General features: G+C 42.3%; 1 protein-coding gene across 5 annotated transcripts; it reads right to left on the bottom strand.

Moving 5' to 3' along the window:
• Window positions 1-936: 936 nt before the first annotated feature.
• Window positions 937-24869, bottom strand: SRRT (serrate, RNA effector molecule). 5 transcript variants are annotated; one of them, XM_027843762.1, is made up of 20 exons: window positions 24602-24869; window positions 22970-23120; window positions 15935-16063; window positions 14716-14862; window positions 14269-14481; window positions 12340-12509; window positions 5375-5550; window positions 5139-5237; window positions 4908-5025; window positions 4612-4781; window positions 4317-4378; window positions 4126-4204; window positions 3695-3883; window positions 3171-3344; window positions 2905-3058; window positions 2556-2749; window positions 1782-1938; window positions 1465-1563; window positions 1238-1370; window positions 937-1133 (listed from the first exon to the last, which is right to left on the bottom strand). In XM_027843762.1, the coding sequence occupies exons 2-20, from the start codon at window positions 23089-23091 to the stop codon at window positions 1058-1060; spliced, it is 2661 nt and encodes an 886-aa protein (XP_027699563.1). In that variant the 5' UTR covers window positions 23092-23120; window positions 24602-24869; the 3' UTR covers window positions 937-1057. The 5 variants fall into 5 exon arrangements, with proteins under 5 accessions (XP_027699563.1, XP_027699578.1, XP_027699583.1 ...); XM_027843777.1 differs by having other exon boundaries at window positions 1465-1551; XM_027843782.1 differs by having other exon boundaries at window positions 14269-14457.
• Window positions 24870-25263: the final 394 nt, after the last annotated feature.

Genomic DNA, 25263 nt, shown 5'->3' with positions numbered 1-25263 from the left:
GGCCCCGGGAGGAGCTGCAAGCTGCAGAAGAGAGAAGATAAGCGCCCTCCAGACTAAAAGGGCTATCAGGTCCAGCATCCCAGTGTGCCTGTTACCCCTCCCCATTCATTTGTGTCCAACACCCTCAAAACTGGAGTGTGCTAAATCAAATTTCTTCCTCTACACGTAAAATTAGGACCTGCTTTCCACAATGCACACCTGAGCCTAGGCCCAGCCTGCCTGAAAACACTTCTGGGATGGCCTGGCTAACAAGGGTTGGACCTGTGGCTGTGGGGTACAGGCCATTGCAACACTGTTCCTGGCCTGATAAACAGGTTCCCAAAGTAAACTCTACACCAGAAAGCCCCGTAGGCTGTAACAGATCTGAGATAAGCCTTCTGGCTTTCAAAGTTCTGAGAGACTTATCTTTCCACATGGTAGAAAGTGTTAGGTGTTGGAGAAAGGGAGAGGAGGGCAAGGAAGGAAGCTGAGAATTGTGGGTGCAGGGGCCAAGGCACTTGTTGGCACAAGTCTGTCTGGGGATAAAGCCTAAATGTGATAACTGGTTTTTCACTGCCAAGGAGGCTCTATGAAATCACGGATGGTCACAGGTTGGCTGGGTGAGCTGGCAAGAAATAGGCACAGCTTTTAACTCCAATTCCTTCTACAGTCTGTATCTGAGAATGTAGGACTCCAGGAAAATGAGGATGAAGCCTGACCTAAGAGGCTAATATAAAATGACTAAGCTTCCATCTCTATGTAGTCTTAAGGATGGCTCTACACCTATAGCAAACATTTGGAACCTGTGAAAACTAATGGCAGACACTAGACATTAAAGGAATCATCCTTTTACATGCGATTCTTCCCAACTTCAGAGGGATAAAGTCAATAAATAAAAAAGGTCTTAGGCACCTGTGATACTTCTGTAGCTCATACCTACCACAGGCACTCCGTATACCCAGTTGCTCCCATGTTGTGGAAAGCTGTTTATTGGCAGTAGGGCTGAACATACAAAAAATTATTTTGGATCTGAAAGGGGAAGGGAATTATGGATACAGCAGTTGGGGGAAAAACTTGTTCAGAAAAAATCAACATCTTCAGGGGCATCCAGGTCACGATATTCCACAATTGCTCTTGGGTCACCACGAACCATCCTGTGAAAGAAAGTAATCAGTCAAGAGTTAGTGAAGCCAGACTTATTAAAGCTGGAGTGGAAAGGAGAAAAGAATATGTGAAATCCAGAAATCTCAGATCTTACCGGTTTCGGGGCTTCCCAGGATAACCACCCTGGCCCCGGAATGAGTCATAGTTGCCACGGCCAGCACCATATGGAGCATGGGGGCCCCCATATGGGGGTCCTCCTGTAGGGACCGTGGGACGGACAGCAGCAGCTGTGAATGAAATATATGTTTAAGGACATCTATTGTGTCTCCAATTTTTTCCCACCTCCCCTAAATGATCCATTCATCCTTCCTTTACACTTACCTCCATAGCCAAGGATAGGTGGCCGAGGCTGCCCATAAGGCATCAGGCCCTGGGGTGTCTGGTGTGGGTAGGGGAGTCCTGTCAGGCCTGGGGGGAGTACAGCAGGGACAGGAACATGAATTACTGGGTAAGGGGAGGATGGACTCGTGGTACTGAGTGTCCAAAAAACAGGAAACCTGGGTCTTTATATTCTTGGAAGTCCTTGGGAAAGGGTAACCAATGACTACATTCTAACAGCATTAACAGGTTGGGAAGAGCCAGGAGTCTCAGATTGCCCAGGAGGAGATAAATTAGAATCTCCATGAAGCACTTCTTACTTTGAGCAGGACCAGGTGGTTGAGCTGGCTTGATCTCAGGCAGTGCAGGCCGCTTGGCATCAGTGAGGAAGTTGTTGAAGAAGGCCACTTCTTTCTTAACTTCCTCAATTTTTTCAGCATGCTTGTTGAAGATGTGCTTACGCACAAATTCAGGGCCCTGGGCCAGAAAAGAAAAAAGTTAAAACATGGCTTTATCCATGGCTCCCTAAAACATTAGGAAGGATAAAGTGTTGTTCAGTCTTTTCATGACCCTGTGGATCATGAACCACCCTCCGTGGGGTTTTACTGGCAAAGACACTAGAGTTTTCCCACTTCCTTTGCCTTAAGGCAAACAGAGTTTAAGTGACTTGCCGAGGGTCACACAGCTAGGAAGTGTCTGAGGCCAGATTTGAACTTAGGTCTTCCTGACTCCAGGCCCAGCCCTCTATCTACTGAGTCATCTAGCTGCCCCTAGGAATGACAAAAACAGATCTACTTCCCCCTGCCTCCTTTGTTCCTTGGAGTTTTAATTTTGAGATCTCTTCCAGGAGGTCATAAGTGTTCTTTCAATTATATTTTACCCTCTGGTTCTAAGATATCAGCGCAGTTTTCCCTGATAATTTCTTGAGAGATGCTGTCTGGGGTCTTTTTTGATCATGGCTTTCAGGTAGTCCAAAAGTTCTTAAATTATCTTTCCTACTTGTTCCAGGTCTCTGTTATGCTACAATTTCTTCCCCCTTTCAAAATCTCTTAAGACACCCAGAACCCTTCACCTTAACCTCCATCATTCCTAACCTTGAATTTCTTGCCACTGAGGGGGCATAGCCACTTGTCTTTGCCCAGCTCCTGGGTGTTGGAAGTGACAAATTTTTCCACCTCTTGCTCAGGATCTTTGCGTCCCATCTTCTGGGCTTCATCTTCTGACAAAGATTCCCGAACACTCAACAAGGGCGTCAGCTTTTCTTCAAATGTCTTCTGCCATTCTACCACTGTGATAAGAGGAGAATACTAGGGTGAAATACAGAACTAGAGAAAAGGAGGTAAGAAAAAAATCACAGATGAGGATAGTGAGAAGTAAATATGACTGAAGATGAAATGGAGAAGTAGAGAAAGGAGGAACAAGGGCAGATACTGGATGTCTTGCCTTCTCCATGGCTGATGCGATTTGGAGGTACAGGCCCTCGAACATGAATGATGCCACATCTGTTGGGCATTTCATCCTCGTTGGGATATTCACAGGTGTTGTAATAGTCCAAGGAGTGCACAATGCGTAAGTAAAGAAGGAGTTTGTCAAGAACCTGAAAACGTGGTATCAAGAGATCTTTTACTCATACTACCTTGCCCCTTTACTCACCCATGGCCCTATTAACACCCCTCTCCCTAATATACATACAGGTAACTCCCCCTCACCTTGAGCAGCTTTTCATCTCGTTCCACGTTAATTTCAGCTGGATTCCCCTCTTTGGGAGGTTCTTCGGGGGGTCCCCCTCCACTGTTCCCCAGCAGTTCTTCCTCTTCAGCACTCACTTCCTCAATCAGGTAATCAGTGATATTCTTCAGGATTGGATTCTGAGAGGGCAGGCTCTGAATGGGGGGGGGAGAAGGGGTGCACATGGGTTATAAGAAAGGAATAAAGGCCCCACCCCAGGTTGGCTGAAATGGGCTGCTTACCACATCTGGCTGTGATAGCTCAGAACCTCCCTATTCAGGAATGCAGAATTGGAAAGGTGAGGTGAGATTCTTACTATTAAACTGTGTGTGGGAATCACTGAGAGTGGTGGCTTTAGAATGGTAATGTCTTGACTTTTGTCCAGCCTACAATAGGCTCCAGCCCCACAGTGGGGAGGGGGATGGCAGGAGGGCAATGATGACAGTAGAAGAGTCCCATAATATCAAAAAGGAAATGCAGTTATAACCCAGAGGCAATCACTGACCGTGGGCAAAGGAGGGGTCCCAGACTCAGCCCCCCAAAGTTGGGTCCTATCATCCAGAGTGTGAATCAGCTTGGCAGCGAGCTTGATGTCATTGCGCACAATCTGTTTGTGTTGAGTGATGCCATTGACATTACGGACCCGTCGAGTTAAGTCTCGATTCACACCAGGGCTCAGCTCACATTCCCGAAGCTACAGAAGAATAAGTAATTAGAAAACTACTACCTTAGGGGCAACCCTGAAGGAAAAGAAAAGAATCCAGGACCCCCTGCACATGGCCCACGGGTTTATACCTACTAGGAACTGTAAAGTCCTTCAGAGAAGTGATTAGTGAAGCTTATCAAATGAAGCGAGATATGACCTCATCTCTCAACAGATCTTGCCCAGTCTCTTGGATATAATCCTATATAATTTATTCCCTCTATGGCACTCACCCTGATATTCTGCAGGTTCCAGCAGATTTCTTTGATGTTAACACTTCGATCAAAAGTCACCCAACCTCGACGGAAAAATCTAGGCAAAGGCGGTGGTAGGTATGTGAAAATGCGGAATAATCTTAATCAATCACACCCTACCTAGCCCATTCACCTCAGGGTACCCAAAGATCTTGTCCTTTACAACTCACCTCCTCTCAGGCTGGGGTTCTGACAAAGCTACACGCATGAAACCTGGGTACTTCTTACACAGCTGGGAGGAGAAAAGGAAACAGGTATATTTAGAATTCACATTTGTCTTCGTCCAAGTCCCTAAGAACTCAGGGTTACTGCCCCTCGTCTTCTTCCCTTACTAGTTAGGGGGAACCAAAGGAAGACAGTGTTAATTGGTCATCCGTAACGAGTCCATGATATAAGAGGGGTAAAAGATAACCTTGAGATAATAAACACCTGCCCTGACAAATAAAGTATCCCCATCTCACTCACAGAAATAATCTCAGCCCGAGGGATATTGGGTGCAATATTGCGCATAAAGAGGGAGCAAGTCTTGTGTAGAGGTCGGGGTTTGAATTCTAGTCCAAGTGTTTCCTTGGGCTTCTCTTTAGCCTTTTCTCGATCTTCCTCTTTAGGCTTCTCCTTCTCCTTGGCAGCTTCCTCTGTGAGTTGGGGATAGGGAGAGGAGTAAATAATTAATCTTATACCCCTCCCTTCCAACTCTATCCAACTATCTACCCCCTCATGGGGGGAAAAAAAAAAGATCATCAACAGGAAGCTAAACCCACCAGACTCATCCTTCTCCTCCTCAGCCTGGACACTCTCTGACTCAGATTCAGACTCGGACACACTGCCTTCATCAAAGCTGTCATCCCCACTGTGCTTCCGGTTCCGCTTCTTACTGCTCTGTAAGGAATGACAGGTGGGGTTGGAAAAGTCAAAGGATGAGCAGGAAATCAGGAACATCTCACTCCGCCCCCCCAACTTAAGGCTCAATCCCTGTACCACAGGCCCACCACCTTCTTAGCTTCTTTCTCAGGCTCTTCCTTCTTCTCATCTTTCTCCCCATCACCGTCAGGTTTTTTGGCTTTATCATCAGACATACTATCATTCTCAGTCTACAAGCAAAAAATATGAAGGTTTAGCTCCCTAACAACCCATATCAGAAGCCCTTTTCTCCCTAAAGGGGGGTTCAGAATTTCTACCTGTACCATCCCCACTCTTTCCAAATCCTAGGGGCCCCAACATTCCCAACCTGTTTGCTGTCTTCTTTGTCATCCTTATCAGTTTTTCGTTCCCCATCAGCAAGTCCTAAGCCTCCTCGTCCATCTTCCTTCTTGCCGGGTTCTCCAGGTTTCCCTGACTCTTCCTCCTCTTCCTGGTCCAGAATCCGGAGGTCATGTTCTGTGCCTCCTTCCATCTTAATCACAGCTGCAGACAAAAGTTCTGAGGTTACAACCCAAACTTCCTAGTCATTAACTTTTGGCTTTCCAATTCAACAAGCAAAGTAAGTACATACTATGGGCAAGGCACTGTGCTAGGTGATGGGGACACAAAAACATAAGTCACTTCCCTCAAGAAGCTCACGTTCTACTTGAGAAATACAATATGCCACATGTATATAAGAAAATTCAAGGAGGAAAATAGTACAAACTACTAGGGGAAATCATATAAAGCTTTACTTGGAGAAGCATATACACTGAGCCTTGAAAGAAGCTAAGAATTCCAAGAGGCAGAGGTGAGAAGGGAATACATTCCAGATAGGGGAACACTTTTTCTGCAAAGGCATGATGATGAGCTGCTTATCTAATTGGAGGAACAGCTGGTAGATTTAACTGGTACATAAAAGTACCATGAAGGAAAGTCATAGGGAATGAGTTCATAAGGACCAGGTTGTCTACTGACACACTGAGGAGTATTTTATCCTGGAGGCAACTGACAGCTACTAGGGCTTTTGAAAAGTGGAATGATATAGTCAGACCTGTATTTCAGAAATATATTCAGCATCTGTATAGATTGGAGAGGGGGTGAACCTGAAAGCTATGAGTTCTATTGGAAGGCTGTAAGAGAAGTGATAAGAGCCTGAATTAGGGCTCTCATGTAAGTAAGAAAAGGGATGGATGGTGAGATTTGTTAGAGGCAGAAGCAACAATATTTGGCAACTGAATGGATATAGAGGATGATGGAAAAGGAAAGGTTGATTAGACCATGGTCTGAAAGAGTAGTGACTGAGGGAGGAAGGGAAAAAAGAATGAGTTCTGTTTTGAACACAGAATCACAGAATTTTAGAGCTTGAAGGAATCTTAGTGATCTTAGTTCAAGCCATACAATGCCGAATCTGAGATGAAGATAAACAGCTAAAGATGTCCAATAAAGTGGTATTATTGGGCAATAAGTGATGACGAATTATAGTCAAGATGCAGGTTAGATACATAGATCTAAGAGTTTACTGTAAGAAAATAAGAATTAAGTCCAGAGAAACAGAAGAGGGACCAGGACACAACCTGGGGGGGGAGGGGAGGCGGGGAGACCTATAGTTAGGGGTCAGTACATAGAGACTAAAGAGTGGTCAGACAAGAGGAAAAGTAGAAGAGAAGAATCCCAAAAACTCCGGGAAGAAACAGTGGTCAACAGTGTCAAATGCTAGAGAGAGAGATTAAGGAAGAGAATTGAGAAAAAGGCCATTGCATTTAGCAACTGAGAGAGCTGAGAAATTAGGAGAGAATGCTTTCAGTTAAGTTTGGTCAGAAGCCAAAATCCTTGGGATTAAGAAGTGAGTGGGAGGAAAACAGTGGAGAAAAGGCTTGCCTGGGCTCTCCCAAATTCCCTTCCAAACAACTTCAAAATAATGCCTCAAAACAAATTCTGGAGTGGCAGAACCAAGAAAATAATGGGGTGAAACAATTTTCCAGTCCAAGACATCTTAGGTCAACAGAAAAGGTATGTTTCAATGGAGTGAGAGTAAAGTACACTCCAGCAGCAAGTGATTAGCAGTAGAGGTTTCCATAGCTATCAGCCTTCAGAAGGTAAGGGGGTTTAAACAACTGGTCAGAAGGAGATAACAAAGGGCTTTTTGCTGGCACTGCGTGTGGGACTCTGTTGCATTGCCCATACTTGGTTCCGGTTCACAGTCCCGGGGTGAGAAGCATTAGCACACTAGAGCATGCAATCACAGGGGAAGAGACCTTGGTCACAGTTCCAGGGCAGAAAACAGTGCTTGTAGTCACAGGCCAGGAAAGTAGGAAATACACCTCTCCTTAGATTATACTACTTGGAAGAATTGAAAACTTAACAGACCCTCAGAAGTAGCTCTGAAAATAGCAGTAAGAAAGGCATGAAGCTTGGGACACTGCCTCCTTGACCACGGGAGTAGAGTTCAACGTTAACATAAAGTTAAAAGTCAAGAAATAGGCTGGAAAAATGAGCAAACAAAAGAAGAACTTGACCACAGAAACTTATGGCAACAGGGAAGATCAAAATACAAACTCAGAAGACAAAGTCAAAGTAGCTACATGCAAAGCCTCAAAGAAAAATGTAAATTGGTCTCAGACTCAAATTCCTGGAAGAGTTCAAAAAGGAATTTAAAAAATCAAATAAGACAGGTAGAGGAAAAATTGGAAAAGAAATGAGAGTAATGAAAGAAGAGTCAACAACTTGGTAAAGGAGATAAAAATACTGAAGAAAATAATACCTTAAAAAACAAAACAAAACAAGCCATATAGTAAAAGAGGCACAAAAATCCACTGAAGACAACTCCTTAAAAAGCAGAATTGGCCAAATGGAAAAGAAGAAGTACATAAGTTCATCAAAGACAATAATTCCTCTGCATACCCTTTGACCCAGCAATAGCACTTCTAGGACTGTATCCCAAAGAGATCATACAAATGGAAAAAGGACCCACATCTGAAAAAATATTTATAGTAGCTCTTTTTGTGGTGGCAAAGAATTGGAAATTGAGAGGATGCCCATCAACTGCTGAATGGCTGAACAAGTTGTGGTACATGAATGTAATGGAATATTACTGTGCTATAAGAAATGATGAGCAGGCAGACTTCAGAAAAACCTGGAAAGACTTGCATGGTTTGATGCTGAGTGAAGTGAGTAGAACCAAGAGAACATGGCACAGAGTAACAGCCACATTGTGCGATGACTAATACTGATAGATTTAACCCTTCTCAGCAATACAAGGATCTAAGACATCTCCAAAGGTCTCATGATGGAAAATGCTATCCATGGAGTTTGAATGGAGATGGAAGCATAGTATTTGCTATTTTTTTCTTCTGTTGTGTTTTGTTTCCTCTTTCTGGTGGTTCCTCCTATTGGTTCTAATTCTTACTTCCAACATCACTAATGTGAAACTATGTTAATAGGAATGTATATGTATAGCCTATATCAGATTGCACACCGCCTTGGGGAAGGAGGGGGAGAAAAATTCAAAACTCAAAAGCTTATGGAAGTGATTGTTGACAAATCAAAATAAATAAAAAAATAAATATAATAAATGTTTTATGTAAAAAAAAAAAAAAGAAAATAAAAGAATTCCTTTCAAATTAGAACTGAGTGAGTGGAAGCTACTGACTCCATGAGACATCAAGAAACAATAAAACAAAGCCAAAAGAATGAAAAAAAAATAGAAGAAAATATGAAATATCTCACTGGAAAAACAACTGACCTAGAAAATAGACTCAGGAGAGATAATTTAAGAGTTATTGGCCTACCTGAAAGCCATGATAGAAAAAAAAAAGCCTAGATATCCTCTTTTAAGAAATCATCAAGGAAAGCTACCGTGATATTCTAGAACCAGAAGGTAAAAGAGAAATGGAAAGAATCCACTGATCACTTCTACTGATCCCAAAATGAAAACTCCCAGGAATATTATAGCCAAATTCCATAGTTCCTAGGTCAAAGGGAAAATATTGCAAACAGCTAGAAAGAAAAAAAAAAAACTGAAGTATCGTAGAGCCATAGACAGGATAACAAGATTTAGCGGCTTTCACGTTAAAAGGAGCAGAGGACTTGGATTATACTATTTCAGTGGGCAAAGGAGCTAGGATTACAACCAAGAATCACCTACCCAATAAAACTGAGTATAATCCTTTAGGGGGAAAAATGGGCATTTAATGAACAGAAGACTTCCAGGCATTCCTGATGAAAAGACAAGAATTGAAAAGAAAATCTGACTTTCAAATACAACACTGAAGAGAAACACAAAAAGGTAAACAGACAAGAGAAATCTAAGGGATTCAATCAGGTTAAACTGTTTACATTCCTACATGAGAAGTTGTTATATATAACTTCTAAGAATGTTATTATTAGGGAAGCTAGAAGGAATAAACAGAGGTCACAGGTTGAGCTTACTACACTGAGATGATAGATAAAATTAAGGGGTAAGAAAGAGGGATAATTATGATGGGATGATATCTAAAAAAAAATGAGAGAAAGAAAGATGCACTGGGAAAAGAGAGAAGGGAAAGGTAGAATGGGGTAAATTATCTCATATAAAAGAGACGTAAGAGCTTTTACAGTGGGAGGGAAGATGGGGTGGTGTTGGACAACACTTGATTGAACCTTACTCTCATCAGAACCGACTCAACAAGGGAGTAAGATACACACTCACTTGGGTATAGAAATCTACTGTACCCTAAAGTTAAGTAGGAGGAGAAGAGGGTAAGTAGTGGGGGTGGGGGGAGTGGGAAAAGCTAATAGAAGGGAGGGTGGAGTCAGAAGCAAAACACTTCACATGGGACAGGGTGAACGGAGAGTAAAAGAAGGATAAATGGAAAAAATAGGATGGAGGGAAATATACAGTTAATGAAATTTTTATAATAAGGTTCTCTGATAAAGGCCTCATTTCTCAACTATATAGTTAACTGAGTCAAATTTCTAAATCATTCCCCAATTGATAAATGGTCAAAGGATAAGAACAGGCAGTTTTCAGATGAAGAAATCAAAGCTATCTATAGTCATATGAAAAAAATGCTCTAAACTGATTAGAGAAATACAAACTAAAACAACTGAGGTACCACCTACCAGATTGGCTAATATGACAGAAAATGAAAATGACAAATGCTGAACGAGATGTGGGAAAACTGGGACACTAAAGTGCTGTTGGCAGTGCTATGAACTGATCCAACCATTCTGGAAAACAATTTGGAGCTATGTCCAAAGAGTATAAAACTGTGCATACCTTTGACCCAGCAATATCAATATAAGGTCCGTATCCTAAAGAAATTAAAAAAAAGAAAAAAGGAAAAGGACCTACATATACAAAACTACTTATAGCAACTCTTTTTGTGGTGGCAAAGAATTGGAAATTGAGGGGGAAAAATGAGGGGATACCCATCAGCTGGGGAACGGCTGAACAAGTTGTAGCATATGAATGTAATGGAATACCATAATTGGATTTAAGAAATGACAAGTAAGACACTTTCAGAGAAACTTGGAAACACTTAGATGAATTGATGCAAAGTAAGGTGAGCAGAACCAGAACACTGTACAGCAATACTGTATAATGATCAGCTGTGAGTGACTTAGCTACTCCCATCAATACAAAGATTCAAGACAATTCCAAAGGACTTATGATGAAAAATACTATCTATCTCCAAAGAAAGAACTGACAGGAGTCTTTTACTTTTATTTTTTGTGTTTTCTTTCACAAGAAGACCAATATGGAAATATGTTTTGCATTATCATACATGTATAACCTAGATCAAATTGCTTGCTTTCCCAATGTTGTTTGTCTTTCATTCTCAAATAGGACCTATGACATCAGGAGGATGCTATCTTGACTTGCAAGTGAACTGAATTTGAGTGAGGCAGAACTGTACAAAGATCTGCCTACTCCCTCCTCCAGAGTCCAGTGGCAAGACATAGGTCAGGATGACTGGCGATGGCCCCAGAAGTAGTAGGAGACCTTGGCAGTTTGTCTGACGCAATACCCACACAGTAATTAAAGGATAGGTAAGAATGGAGACAAAAGATGGCCTAGTTTGCCTTCACAAAAGAATCAGTCTGGAGTTTCTAGTCAAAACAATTACTCTTTACGCTCACTCTAGAGATACCAAAACCTAAACAATGAGCAAGAGAGGCTTGGGACATATTATTGGCCAATCAGTGAGAGCCAAAGTGATTTGGGTTTAAAGGCATGGTCAAGTAGCTCCATTTGAATCCCAATGGGCTTTATCAAAGCCTGGTTTAACAAAGCTGTATTTCAAGAAATGATAAATGAAAACTACCTGAGACAAAAGAGTTAACTGTCCCGGTTGTGGTTTTTTTTGTTTTTTTTTGGGGGGGGGGGGATAATGATAGAATAAATAAATAGGGAAGGGAAAAAAAATCTAGCCCCAAACCCCAAGATAGCTTGCAAAGTATAAGTAATCAAAATTTATATTCCTTTGGACAAAGCACCCACACATAAGGTATGACTCCCCAGGTGGACAGGGAGAACACAGAAAGAAGAGGAGGAGGAGGAAGAAGAAACAGCAGTACTGCCTAACTGGATCTACACAGTTAGGTCCCCAGAGGGAGAACTACTACTATTCACACCTTCCCAATGAGGGGAGGAGAGAAGAATGAATTCAAGAACTCAAAATTTTAAGAAAGTCAAAAAATTCTTTAACATGTAATTGGGTAAAACATGTAAACAAACAAAAAAAAAGATGAGTGGTAGGAAATGAAAACAAAGAGCACTGGTACCTTTTTCTAGATTTTTTTTGGGGGGGAGGGAGTTCCTTCACTTTATTTCAGAGTAAAAGAAGTCCTAACCACTCCTGGAGCAAAGAGACCTAGTATTTATGGCTACCTAGGTTGAGGCTTATCACTAGGCAGAGGAAGGAAAGATACTCTTTCCTGTCTTGAGAGGATGGTAGGGTCAAATGTAGGTTTTTAAAGAATGGCTATCTAGGCACATTTGCATGAAAGGAGAAAAAGTAAAGATTGGGGAAGGAGAGGAAAGGACACAATTAGAGGGGCTGACTTTGGTAAGAAAAGCTACTTCTTCATCACTGACTGGAACAATGAGGAAAAAATGAGAACTGAGGTTGAGGAGTGACAAAGCGGAGAATGGGAAATGAGATTGATCATAGATGGCCTCTATTTTCTCAGGAGGGCTTCTGCTTCCTACCCCCTAGCCTTAAAACATGGATATTGTGGCCTCTTACTCTCTCCAAACCCTCCCACTCCTTTCAGGGACAAAGCTATCTGTACTGTGCAAACCCATACCTGCATCCAGCATCTTGACAATGGCATCAGCCTTGTCAATGTCCAAGAGGAGGTTATCAAACCAGCCACTATCCATTAGAGATAGGAACACCTGAAGTCTATTTTGTAGGGCTCCTCTGGCCTCCTGCCGACGTTTCCCCACCTCATCAGGGTGGTATTTGGACCGAAACCTGAGAAAGGAAATGGGAAGGGGAAAGACAAAATAGTCACAAATAGCCAGGGCCATGGATGTGAGGGGGAGTCCAAGAGAGCCATAGTAGACCCCCACCCTTCTCATACACCCACAAAAGATGGTAAGAACAGGAGACCATGGGGAGGGGGACACAAAGAATTATCATGCCACCCCAAATGGGACAAAGAGATTGGCTTTAGGTGAGATTTAGGAAAAGCTAGGATCAAGGAACTCTGGGTTCCAGAAAAATGGAGAGCCTAGAGGAGAATGGGGCAAATAAAGCAGGGTCCCTTAATTCATTTCCCTAGATTTCTGGGGTACTAAGATAAATGGGGTCAGCACTGCCAGAGCCCCATAGATAAAAGAGGAAATATTACTATGCCCCAAAAGATCTCCCTCTCCTCCCTTCAGGAATTAAAAGGACTATTACCCCCCCTCTAGGCTTTGGGAAAGGGCCTGAGATACACCAAGTAGGTCAGGGCCAAGAAGGACCTGACACTTCTATCTCCCCTTGGGAAGACAGACAAAGTGGTAATGGGAGTAGAGAAAGGAAGTGGAAGAAATGACTGTCCTTTATAATTAAGACACTGCCTAGGGGGACAGAGAAAGCAAAGAGAAAAGTGGGTGGGGTGGGGAAGAAGAAGAAAGAACTAAGTCCTGGAAACAGAAAAAAAGAAAATTGAGATGAGGAGATTGGAGGGGTAGGGGGACAGCATGAAAAGCTGAGGCAGATTAAAAGACAGATAGACAGGAAAAGACAAAGTGGATAGACAGAGGCAAGGAAACATGGACCAGAGATGGAGAGAAAAGGACATACAGAAATATATGAAAAGGAGAAAAGAGAACCAAAAGTTCAGTGTGAGAGGGAAGGAAAAGCCGCAGGTGTCACCTCCAGGGACTTTACCTTGGCTGCTTGGTCAAACAGAGCTCAAGATTTAACTAGCCGGGCCGACCCGTGCTGGCTGGTGGGCCTGGGCCGGCTGGCTCCTGGCTGGGGCGGGCTCCCGGCCCGCTGCCCCGCCCCGCATGGCTTGGCGGTGGGGGCCCTGACTGACTAACTGCCTAAGCATTCACATTCATCTAAGCCACTGCATTGTGCACAGTGGTGCCCTTTCTCTCTGCCTGGCCGGGGGGGAGCACGGCTCGGCCCAGGGGGGCTGGTGTATGGGCTGGGTGTGGTGGGGGTGAGATGGGTTTGCTCCGAGCTCCGGCGATGGGTGGGTGTAGTTCCCGGTTCTGGCTCTTTTCAAAGAGGAGGAGCACGAGGAGGGGGGAAAAGATGGTTGATTAAAATCAAAACATCCACAAACAAAAAAAAAAAATCAAAGGGTTTTTTTTTGGGTTTGTTTTTCTTTAAAGATGACCCCAAAACCTCAGCTTTTCTTGTTTAGATTCACTTGTCACTTCTGGGAGACCATCAGTCACAAAGGGTACAAAGATTGGGGGTGACACAGTCCATGGTTCTCTCTGTGCCAGCAAAAGGGGAGAATAGCCTCTCTGCCACCCACAGGAGAAAATCAGTGCAGGAGGGCTCCAGCCAGCTCCCTGAAGGTATCTCATTCTGGTATTGGGGGAGTGGAGAAGGGGTGGAGGTAGAGGAACACAGGAGTCTTTATACCCAAGAGACCACAACAGCCAATGTTGGGCACTTCCCCAAACCCGCAGGAACTCCAGGGCACATAGGGCTTCGGGCTCCATCTCCCAGGCCAAGGGTGACATGCCAAGGGAAAGGAGTATCGGTAAGGGGGGGCACTCACCACTCCTCATCTTTATGAGCCAGGAAGAAGTCCTGCATCTGCTGCCTCCGAAACTCCAGCTTGTAATCATTGTAGCGCTTAACAGCTTCTGTCTCATCCACAGAATCATCCAGTGACAGCAGAAACTCCTTAAAGGTCTTCATAACAGGTGGTGGAACACCCAAGTCGATTTCTGCGATGCTGCCCAGCCTGGGGGGGGCCCGGTCGGGGGGTCTTGGTTGGGGGGGAAGAGGGTGGGGGGATGGGGGGCCAAGGTAGCCAGCAGCCCCATTCCTCACCCAACATGGACATTAGTCCATGCACCAACTAGTGCCCATTTCCATTCCCCACACTATCAATCTAGTTCCCTATCAGCCCTTTTATCTAGTTCATGTACCTCCCTTCTTTTTAAAATAACTTCAACATTTCTACTTCCCACAGTTCTCTAATTTTCCCCTGAGTCTTTACCTGGCCTGGATGGGTAGTACATGATGTTGCATAATGTGGACGTCTGGATGGCCCCAGGGCTGAGGAGGGCCATAAGTTGGGCCTCCACCTCCCCCAGCATAAGGCATTTCATAGCCACTGTGGTATGGGTCAGAGCTGTGCTCATCCCTGAGAGTAAAGAACAAGCAAGTCAGAAAAGCGAGAACTCTGCAGAACAGAACAATGGATGGGAAAGCTATAATGTTAGAAGGTCTAAGGCAGAGGTGGGGAACCTGCGGCCTTGAAGCCACATGTGGCCCTCTAGGTTCTCAAGCTCAGCCCTCTGACTGAATCCAAACTTCGCAGAACAAAATCTCCTTAATAAAAGGATTTGTTCTGCAAAACTTGGACTCAGTCAAAAGGCTGCACCCAAGGACCTAGAGGGCCAGGTTCCCCACCCCCAGAAGGGAAAGAGATGATTTGGTGAGAAAGGTATGGAAAGGGCAGAAGAGAAAGATTCCAAATGGAGTGATTAATGATTGACAGATTTAGGGGAATAAGCTTCTCAGCTGGAATCTGAAAGAATATGTTGGAAAACCTCTGGTATTGTTGGTAGAGCTATGAATTAGTCCAGGAATTCTCAAAAGCAATTTTGGAACTATGCTAAAAAAGTCACTAAACTATCCATGCCCTTTAATACAGCAACACCTGCTATTAGAACTGTACACCACCAAAGAGATTTTTTAAAAAGCAAAAAAGAATCCATATGTACAACAAAAATGTTTATAGCATCAATTTTTACAGTGGCAAAAAACTAAGAAGCTAAGGAGTTCCCACCAACTGGGAATAGCTGAACAAATGGAGTATTATTGTCCCATAAGAAATGACAAATCTGTAAGAACTGGTGCAAAGTGAAGTGAACAGAGTTAAAAGTCCAATTTATACAACAACACTGTAAAGACAACTTTGAACAACTTAAGAACTCTGATCAATATAATGACCAATCAAGATATCAGAAGACCAATAAAACATGCTAGCCACCTCCTGAGAAAGCTGATAGATTAAAGATACAGAATAAGATGCATTTATGGATATGGCCAACGAAGGAATCTATTTTGCTTGACTATGCATATTTATTACAAGGTTTTTTTTTCCTTCAGGAAGTGGAAGGAAGAAAAAAATGAATAAAATGTCAATTAAAAACAAACAAAAAAAAAAAAGCAAGAAAAAGCAAAGCTAAGCTAAGCTCTGGCATTCTTACCAGTCTCGCCTCATTCGTTTTTGGGGAGGACTAAGTTCATGGCGTGGTGGAGAAAAGCGCTCACGTCGATTTCTATCATAGTCACGATATTCCCCTCGACTTCTCCGATCTCTCCCACGGTCCCACTCTCTAGAGTTGTAAAAATAAAATTAATCAATAAGCATTAATAATATCAATAATCACCTACTATCTGCCACAAACAGTGCTAGATGCAAGGAACAGACCAAAAAGACAAAAAGGGAAACAAATCATCCCTCTATGAATTTATACTGCATCAAGGGAAATAATGTTTAAGTAGGTAACACAATGGATAGACTTGAAATCAGGAAAACCTGAATTCAAATCTGCAAGTCATTTAATACCTGTTTGCCTCAGTTTCCTCATCTGTAAAATAAGGACAGTAATTGCATTTACCTCCCACGGTAGTTATGAGGATAAAATGACATATTTATAAAGCATGATGAAAATGCTATCTACTATATTATATAATGCTAGCTAATATATCATAGCTGGACTTGGAGACAGAAGATATGGATTTGAGAACCAACTCCAATAAATACAAGTCTTTTCAGTATAGCAGGCAACTCTTTAAGACTATAAATTACATAAAAATTGCATATAAAAAATATGCCAAAATGTATTGTTAGAGGAAATTTCCTCATCCTAGAGTTCTCTATACCAATGAAATCACAAGTCTAGTCCTTATCCCTATACAAAATACAAGGCAGTTTTGAGAAGGAGGGCATTTAGCAGTTAGGAAGGGTGGGAGAGATTAGGAAGGCTTCAAGAAAAAAGTGATGCTTGTGCTGAGTCTTAAAAGAAAAGAAATTCTGTGAGCCAGAGATGAGAAGAAAGTGAATTTCAGGTTTTGGGGAAAAACCAGCACAAAGGCATGGAGATTGAAGATGGTCTTTAAGGAACAAAAAATAGAGCAGTTTGGCTATAACATAAAGTACAAGGAAAGGAGGGCTAAAAAGATAGGTTGGGCCCAGGATGTGAAAGGCTTTAGAAGCCCATATTTGATCCTAGAAGCACTAGGGAACCAGAAGAATTTAATGAGTAGGGTAATGATATGGTCAGAACTATGCTTAAAGAAAATCACTCTGAGGGGGCAGCTAGGTGGCACAGTGGACAGAGCACCGGCCCTAAAGTCAGGAGGACCTGAGTTCAAATGTGGCCTCAGACCAAACACTTGACACTTACTAGCTGTGTGACCCTGGGCAAGTCACTTAACCCCAATTGCCTTAAAAAAAAAATCACTTTGGCAGGCATATTGAGGATGGATTGTGAATACAGGGGAGGATGCAGGTAGTAGGGAGACCATTAGAAGACTAATGCGAAAGTATAGACGAGATGTGACAAAGGCCTGCCTAATGTAGTAGTTGTGTAAATGGAGAAAGGGAGATGCAAGAGCTACTGTATAGATATAAAACAAATTATTTTCATTCAATTGGCAGTGATAGGATATGTGGAGTGAGAGAGAGTGAAGAGTTGAAAATAACTCTGAAGACTAAAAGGATGGTGATACCCCTGAGAGAACTAGTGAAATTTGGAAGCCAGACAAAATTTGAGTGAAAAGATGAAACTAGATCACACAAGATTTAGCTGCCACTACATAAAGAAGCGGAGAGCTTGGAATAGGATATTCCAGAAGGCAAAAGATAGAAACTTACAACCAAGAGTAATTTACCTAGCAAAAATAAGTGTAATCCTACTGGGGAGAGAAAAAGTCTTTAATGAAACAGGATTTCTAAGTATTCCCAATGAAAAGATCAGAGCTAATTAGAAACTTTGAAATATAAAGAATGAAACATCTTTTTTAAACATTTTTGTTGTAAAACATCTTATTGCAATATTTTCAACAGAAACAAAAAAGTAAACATGAGCAAGAAATCATAAGGGACTAAACAAGGATAAACTATTTATATTCTAATATGGAGAGATGGATATCATCAGGAGTCATAGAAAAAGTCTAATAAGCCAGAGAGCCAAGTGCAAGAAATTAACTCACATAATCTTCTACTGAAGACTATACAAACAAGGAGTAAGAGATGGAGGGAAATGTGACACTAGAACCTCACTCTCATCTTAACTCATCAAAGGAAGGAAGAATACACACACAGTTGCGTACAGAAATACATTTAATTAAACAGGAAGGAGGGTGGGAAAGGGGAGAGATAGCAATAAACAGGAGGACATATTAAGGGAGGGATTAATTCTGGGGGTGTGGTTGCTTGGGACTGAACCAAAGAGTGAATTTAGAATAGAGGTTTAAAAGAAAAGAAAGGGTAGGAACCTGTGATTGGGCTCTGGATAAGGGAAAGAATGGGGGGGGCTAGAGAACAGGAATGAATTGTACCGAACCTTTGTAGAACTGACCCAAATTTTTAAGACTAAGAGTCATTCACCAAATAGATAGTCAAAGGATATCAACAGGCAGTTTTCAAATGAAAAAAGCCAAGCTATCAACAATCATATAAATATGCTCCAAATCACTAATAATTAGAGAAGTGTAAATTCAAGCTACTTACGGCCATCAGATAGGCAATGACAAATGAGAAAAATAACAAATAATGAAAGGGCTGTAGAAAAACAGCATACTAATGTAATATTGGTAGAGCTATGAATTTGTCTAGGCATTCTTAAGAGCAATTTGAACTATGTCCAAAACGTTGCTACACCGAACATATTCTTCGACTCATGGATAAGACTATACTCCAAAAAGAACAAAAGAGGAAAAAAATTCAAACACACAAAATAACATAGCTCCTCTTTTTATAGTAGCCAAAAAAGTGGAAACTAAGGGAATGCCCACTAATTTCCCTCTAAACAACTTTAACTAACACCTCTAAACAAATTCTGGATCAACAAAAACAGACAGGGTGGAACAATTTCCCAACCCAAGATAACTTAAAAGGACTGCAGGAAAAGTATGTCTTACTCGGGTAAAAGCAGAGCATAGTCCAGCACAGGCAGTATGGAGCTAGCTGGAGGCCCCTGCCCAGAGCACAGATCAGCAACTGAGACCCTGAGGGTCCTAGGTCAAGAGGCCAGTGGCATATTGGGCCAGCTGTGAGGACTCAGGCCCCAACAAAACAGGCTAATGTTCAGGTATGGCAGGCCCAGCGGCACCAGAACAAGAAGCTTGGGACAGTGCACTCTGTACCCCAGAGCACAGTCAAATTTAAAAGTCATGAAATAGGCTGGAAAGTTAGTAATGAACAAAAAAGCCCCTGACATAGAAAGCTACTATGGTGACAATGAAGTTCAAAATACAAACTCAGAAGAAGTCAACAATGTCAAAACGCCTACATGTGAAGCCTCAGGGAAAAAAAAAAATAGGAATTGGTCTCAGGCCCAAAAAGTCCTCTTGAAAGAGCTCGAAAAGGATTTTAAAAATCAAACAAATCAAATAAGAAAAAAGAAAAATTGGGAAAAGAAATATGAGTGATACAAAAGAATCATGAAAAGAATCAACAGCTTGGAAAAGGAAACACACACACACACAAAATGAAAAAGAAAACTCTTTAAAAAGGAGAACTGGCCAAATGGAAAAGGAGTTATGAAAGCTAACTGAAGAAAATAATTCCTTAAAAATTAGAATTGGGCAAGTGGAAGCTGTCTCTATGAGACAGCAAGATTGAACAAAATTAAAAAAATGAGAAAAAAAATGCAAAATACTTCACTAGCAAAACAACTGACCTGGAAGATCCAGAAGAGATAATTTAAGAATTATTGGACTACCTGAAAGCCAAAAAAAAAAAACCTACACGGCATCTTTTAAGAAATTATCGGACAGGATTCTGGGAAAATGATGGAGTAGGTAAGAAAACTTTCAGCTCTCAAAATTTTCTCCACAAAAAAAGGCAGAACATCTCCTCAGAGGAAATGGAGATCAGTGGAAATAAACAAAAGTCAGGGTAAAGCAGTTGTTCTCCTGAAACAACCTAAGAAGACCCCAAGAAACACCAGACCCATGGGGCAGAGGTTAGGCCTGAATGATGTACAAACACCTCCAGGCCAACTCTGCTGAATCCACAAATAAAAAGCCCTGGGAGCAGCTGAGGTTGGGAGGTAGCCTCAACCTTAGAAACTTTCATCTCACAATGTGGGGGTCTGAAGGCTGAGTAAGAGAAGATTGAAGGATCCTCCACTGTTGAGGGACACCAAACACTCTATACTGACCAGGAACATCCCAGACTGGTCCCAAACTGCTGCTGTGGGAGAGGAGCTAGCACACACCTGGTAAGTACAGTAGCAGAGGGGTGGGGACCATGCTGGTTGTGGGTACTTGCAAGGGAAGAGAGCCTCTGGTTTCAGTTCCAGAGCAGAGAGGACAGCTGTAGTTTACAGCCACCAGGGGTAGCTCAGGAAGCAAGATCATTTTCAGGACAGTGTAGCTGGGGGGGGGCCAACTGTGGTGGTTTAGGAATGGAAAGGAAAGCCTAAGATTGAGCTGTGGGACAGATCTCAGAAAATAAAAAGAAGGACCTGAGAGACATCATTACCCATACCTTGGGACTAGAACTTGATTACACTAATAGCTGCTAAAAATAAAATAAAACAGGGGCAGCTAGGTGGCACAGTGGATAGAACACCGGCCCTAAAGTCAGGAGTTCCTGAATTCAAATCCAGCCTCAGACCAAACACTTCACACTTACTAGCTGTGTGACCCTGGGCAAGTCACTTAACCCCAATTGCCTAAAAAAATATATATATATATAAAATTTTAAAAAATAAAATAAAACAAAACTAAATAAAAATGAGTAAGCAAAGGAGAAAGAAAGATCTGGGTTCATATCCAGAGGAAGATAATGGAGCTAAAAATGCTGCTCCTTTTTCAATGAAAAATGTCAAATGGTCCCAAGCACAGAAAGAGTTCTTGGAAGAACTTAAAAAAGGACACTAAAAATCAAGTAAGAGAGATAAAGGAAAAATTAGAAGAAAAAAAAGTTAAGAACCTAAGAAAGTTATGAAAAGTCAACCAACTTGAATTAGAGAATGAAAAACTCAAGGGAAAAATAATTCCTTGAAAACCAGAATGGGGGAAAGGGAAGCTAACGATGTTATAAGAAACCACTGATCACCTCCTGAAAGACAGGCCAAAATGAAAACACCCAGGAATATTATTGCCAAATTCCAGTACTCTCAGGTCAGGAGAAAATACTGCAAGCAGCCAGAAAGAAACAATTCAAATATCAAGGAGCCACAGTCAGTATTATACAAGACTCCGAAGCTTCTACATTAAAAGATTGGAGAGATCAGAATATGATATTCCAGAAGGCAAAGGAGCTTGGATTACAACCAAGAATCAACTACCCAGCAAAACCAAGCATAATCTTTCAGGGGAAAAAAATGAACATTCAATGAAACAGGGGACTTTCAAACTCTCCTGATAAAAAGACCGGAGCTGAACAGAAAATTTGATTTACAAATACAAATTCAAGAGAAGCATAAAAAGGTAAACAGGTAAGAATAAAACAAATTATTCACTAAAATTAAATTGTATACATCACTACATGGAAAGATGAGACTTGCAATGCTTAAGTTCTATTACAGCAGTTAGGAGGAGTATACATAGAAGGTATAGGTACAAGTTGACTTTGATGGGGTGATATAAAAAAATAAGGGGTGAGACAGAGGACTGTACTGGGAGAAAGGAAGGGGGAAGCAGAATGGAGTAAATTGTATCACATGAAGAGGGGTAAAAGACCTGTTACAGTTGAGGAAAAGAAGGGAGTGAGGTGACCATTGCTTGAATCTTACTCTCATCAGAATGCCTCAAAGAGAGAATAATATACATACTTAGTTGGGTATAGAAATTTATCTTACCCTATAGGGAAGTAGGAGGGGAAAGGAGAAAGAAAAGGGAAAAGGGGGAAGAAGGACCTGAAAGAAAAGAGGGCAGAAGTAGGAGGGAAAAGAGGAAAGAAAAGAGCTGGGGTGGTGGTGTGCTGATAGAAGGGAGGGTAGTAGTCTCTGGCAGAGCTGAGTTCGGACCTTAGGTCCAGCGTTCTTTCTACCTGATGCTCAGAATCCCTAAGGCTTCCTCCTGACCCATTTGAGGGATATGCTCAGATCTAAAACATGAAGCTAACCCTGCTCTTAGCAGAATACAGGGAGGAAAAACCAAAATAATCATTTTAAAGAATGCTCCAAATCACTAATAATAAGAGCAATACAAATTAAAACAACTCAGATTTTTCACCAATACCCATCATATTAGCAAAGATGACAAGACAAAAATGGCAAAATGAGAGTGTACTATTATTTCTTGGGTCCTGGAGGGATCTTTTATTAGATTTGTGAATTATTCTATAAAATAATTTAGAATAATGTCCTCAAGTCCCTTTGACCCCAATCATATCACTACAAGGCATATGCCCGCAAAGGGAGCATGAAGAAAAATGATCAATGTAAAAAAAATATATAACACCACTTTTTGTGGTAGAAAACAACTGAAAACATTAACTGAGGAATGAATACACAGCAGTATAGCTATGTAATTGTATATTATCACATAGTAAAAAATGATGAGCACGAAAATTCCAAAAACCATAGAAAGGCTTGTATGAACAGATGGAGAGGAAAGTAAACAGAACCAGGAGAACAAAGATAATAACACTGTAAAGGTAAACAACAATAAAAATTTTGATCATTACAGTGACCAATCAAGACTTCTGAGGACTGGCCATAAGCTAGAAGTTTGGACTTGGATATACATTTTCAGAGATGCGGCTTATGTTACAAGAAACGGCTGGGGAAACTTTAATGTAAAGTGACAGGTATGTCCCCCAAAAGAAAGAAAATCAATAAATCAGAAAAAATAAGAAAATAAACACAAAAGAAAATAAACTTCAGACAGTCCCTCAGAAAACATTAATTTGTTAAATATACTTTAAAAAAAATCAAACTATGTACGAAAAGTTTGGTTTAACATACAATCCTCTTTTTTGTTCTTTGTGTTTGAAAGATTTTTGATGATTAAGTTCATAATGAAGAAAATACTTATTTAAAAGAATGGGACTCTCTTACCGATCATTCCAGTCATCCCCTCTCCGTCTCTCATCTCTTTCCCTTGAACGATCATAATCACTTCGTTCTCTTCGGAATTTGTCCCTTCGCCTACGGTCATACTCATCATCGCTGTCACCCATAATAGAGGCTGGAAAGTGAACAGAAGTACCTAGTAGTAAACAAAAGGGGAGGAAATAAGCATTTATATAGCTCCTACTATGTGCCAGGCACTATGCTAAGTACTTTACAAATAGTATCTCAACTGATCCTCCCAACAACCCTTAGAGGTAGGTGCTGTTATTACAGGGTTACACAACTATTAAGTGTCTGAGGCCAGATTTGAACTCTATTCCTGAATGCAGGCCAAGTGTTCTATTCACTGAAAGCCACACTTATTTTGCCACTAGGGAGAAGGGAGTATAGAACACCCCCCTTTTCTATACCTACCTCACTACCCCCTCCAATAAGGGTGTCACTGCTCTCCTATGCAGCTCTAAGTTTCCTAGCCCCTGGTCACCTTAATTAAAAGGACAATTTATCCTCCCTTTCCCTCCCTCCACTAGGAGGGTCCCTTATATCTCTACTCTTCTAATAATATTCTCCCACATGTCTAAGAGAACCTGCCATGGCCCGACTACCAACAAGTCACCCTTAGATTCCCAAGTCCTTCCCTCACCAGAATACAAACAAGATTTTATGTAGCCTTTAAAGTTTGAAAAATGCTTACCGTTTATCACGGTATGGCTAAAAAGGAAGGAACCAAGCTTTCAGAATTTTGGTCCAGTGCTGTTTTCAATGTACCCTATTACTCCCTAGATAGTGCTAGCCTTCCTTCCCACCCCCACCACCCCCCATCCTGGTAAAATCATTGATTTTATCATCAATTTAGAGCTGAAAGTGACCCAGAGATAAAGGACCTTGGTGATTTGGTTCATCCCTAATAAAATCACTTTTTAATCATAGATTTAGAAGTGAAAGGGACCCAATGATAAAAGGACCTTGGAGATTATCTAGCCTAATCCTCTCATAGATGAGTCTAAAGCCAAATCATTCCTTATCACGGCAGACACACAACTAGAATTCAGGTCTCTCAACTTAAGATCTAGCGTTCTGTTCACTTCACAATGACATCCATAACTAAGGCTCCTTAATTATCCCCCCCCCAACAATCCAAACTAGCTCTTGATACCCTGTAGCCCTCAGACATCTCTTTCCAAGATGAGCCCCATTCAGCCCCACTCTAGTTACCCTCTCCACATCTTCCAAGCTTTAAACTCTTCGGGCCTCGAACAGATATAAAGACACACACAGACACACACGCCCCCCCCCCCCCCCGCTGTCCTCTCAGCCCCTGGACCTTATTCAGAACATACTCCCCCAGCCCTGAGCCACCAACCATAAAAGATATTCATAAAATAGCCTTCAAAGTTTGTTCAGAGAACGCCCAGGAAAGAGATGGGGGTGTGGAGGGGGAGGGGAATTAGGTCCTGAACTATCTTGCATCTTCTGGGGCCTCTAAAGGACACTAAAAGCTACAATCCCGCAGCGGAGTAGGAAACTGAGGCCCACGGGGGAGGGGGGAGTGGAGAAGAGGGACGGAAACGCCCCACCCAACCCAGGAATCGCTTCGGAAACCTATCCCCTCCTCACCTCAGGCCCACCTCAAGCCTGTCGGCCTCTGCCTTTACTATAAAAGCAAAGGAAGGCGGGTCGGCTTAGTGGCAGTCGCGTCGAGTCTTTTATCCCTTGTACTGCTGAGGGAGTCGGGGTGTGAGGAGGCGGAATCCAAGACTGGAGGGGAGTCTGTGGGAACGGAGCCGGGGGGGGGTAGTGGGGGGCGGTAAGAGGGATTGTAGAGTCAGGACGTGACGAAAACAGCTCTCGGCCGAGTCCGCGCGCGCCGTTCCTGCCGCAGTGTCTGCTGGGAGCGAATGTGGCGTCGACGTTGGTGTCAGCGTCAGCGTCAGCGCATGCGCCACTCTTGGGCCGAGTTCAGTTTCGCGTTCTGTCGGGGCCGGGGCGGAAAGTTCACGGATGGACGGAAGCGGAAGTGCCTGGAGAAGGGCGAAGGGAAGTGGAAGCCCGTTATTCTGCATTTCGTTCTGTCTTCAGTTCGGTTTACCGACAGTTCATGTACACGTAGTGTACGCGGCTCGGTACTAAGCTTTTTGGGAATCATAGATGAGAAATGACACAGTTCTTGACTTCAAGGAGCTTACGATCTAATTGGAGGAGGGGAAGGAGCAAACCCTTATTAAACTGCTTACTGGATGCCAGGCAGGGCAGCTAGGTGGCGCAGTGGGTAGAGCACT

Source organism: Vombatus ursinus, unplaced genomic scaffold, assembly GCF_900497805.2.
Source record: "Vombatus ursinus unplaced genomic scaffold, bare-nosed wombat genome assembly UNPS02005197.1, whole genome shotgun sequence".
NCBI lineage: Eukaryota > Metazoa > Chordata > Mammalia > Diprotodontia > Vombatidae > Vombatus > Vombatus ursinus.
This window is presented reverse-complemented; position numbering and strand designations above follow the sequence as displayed.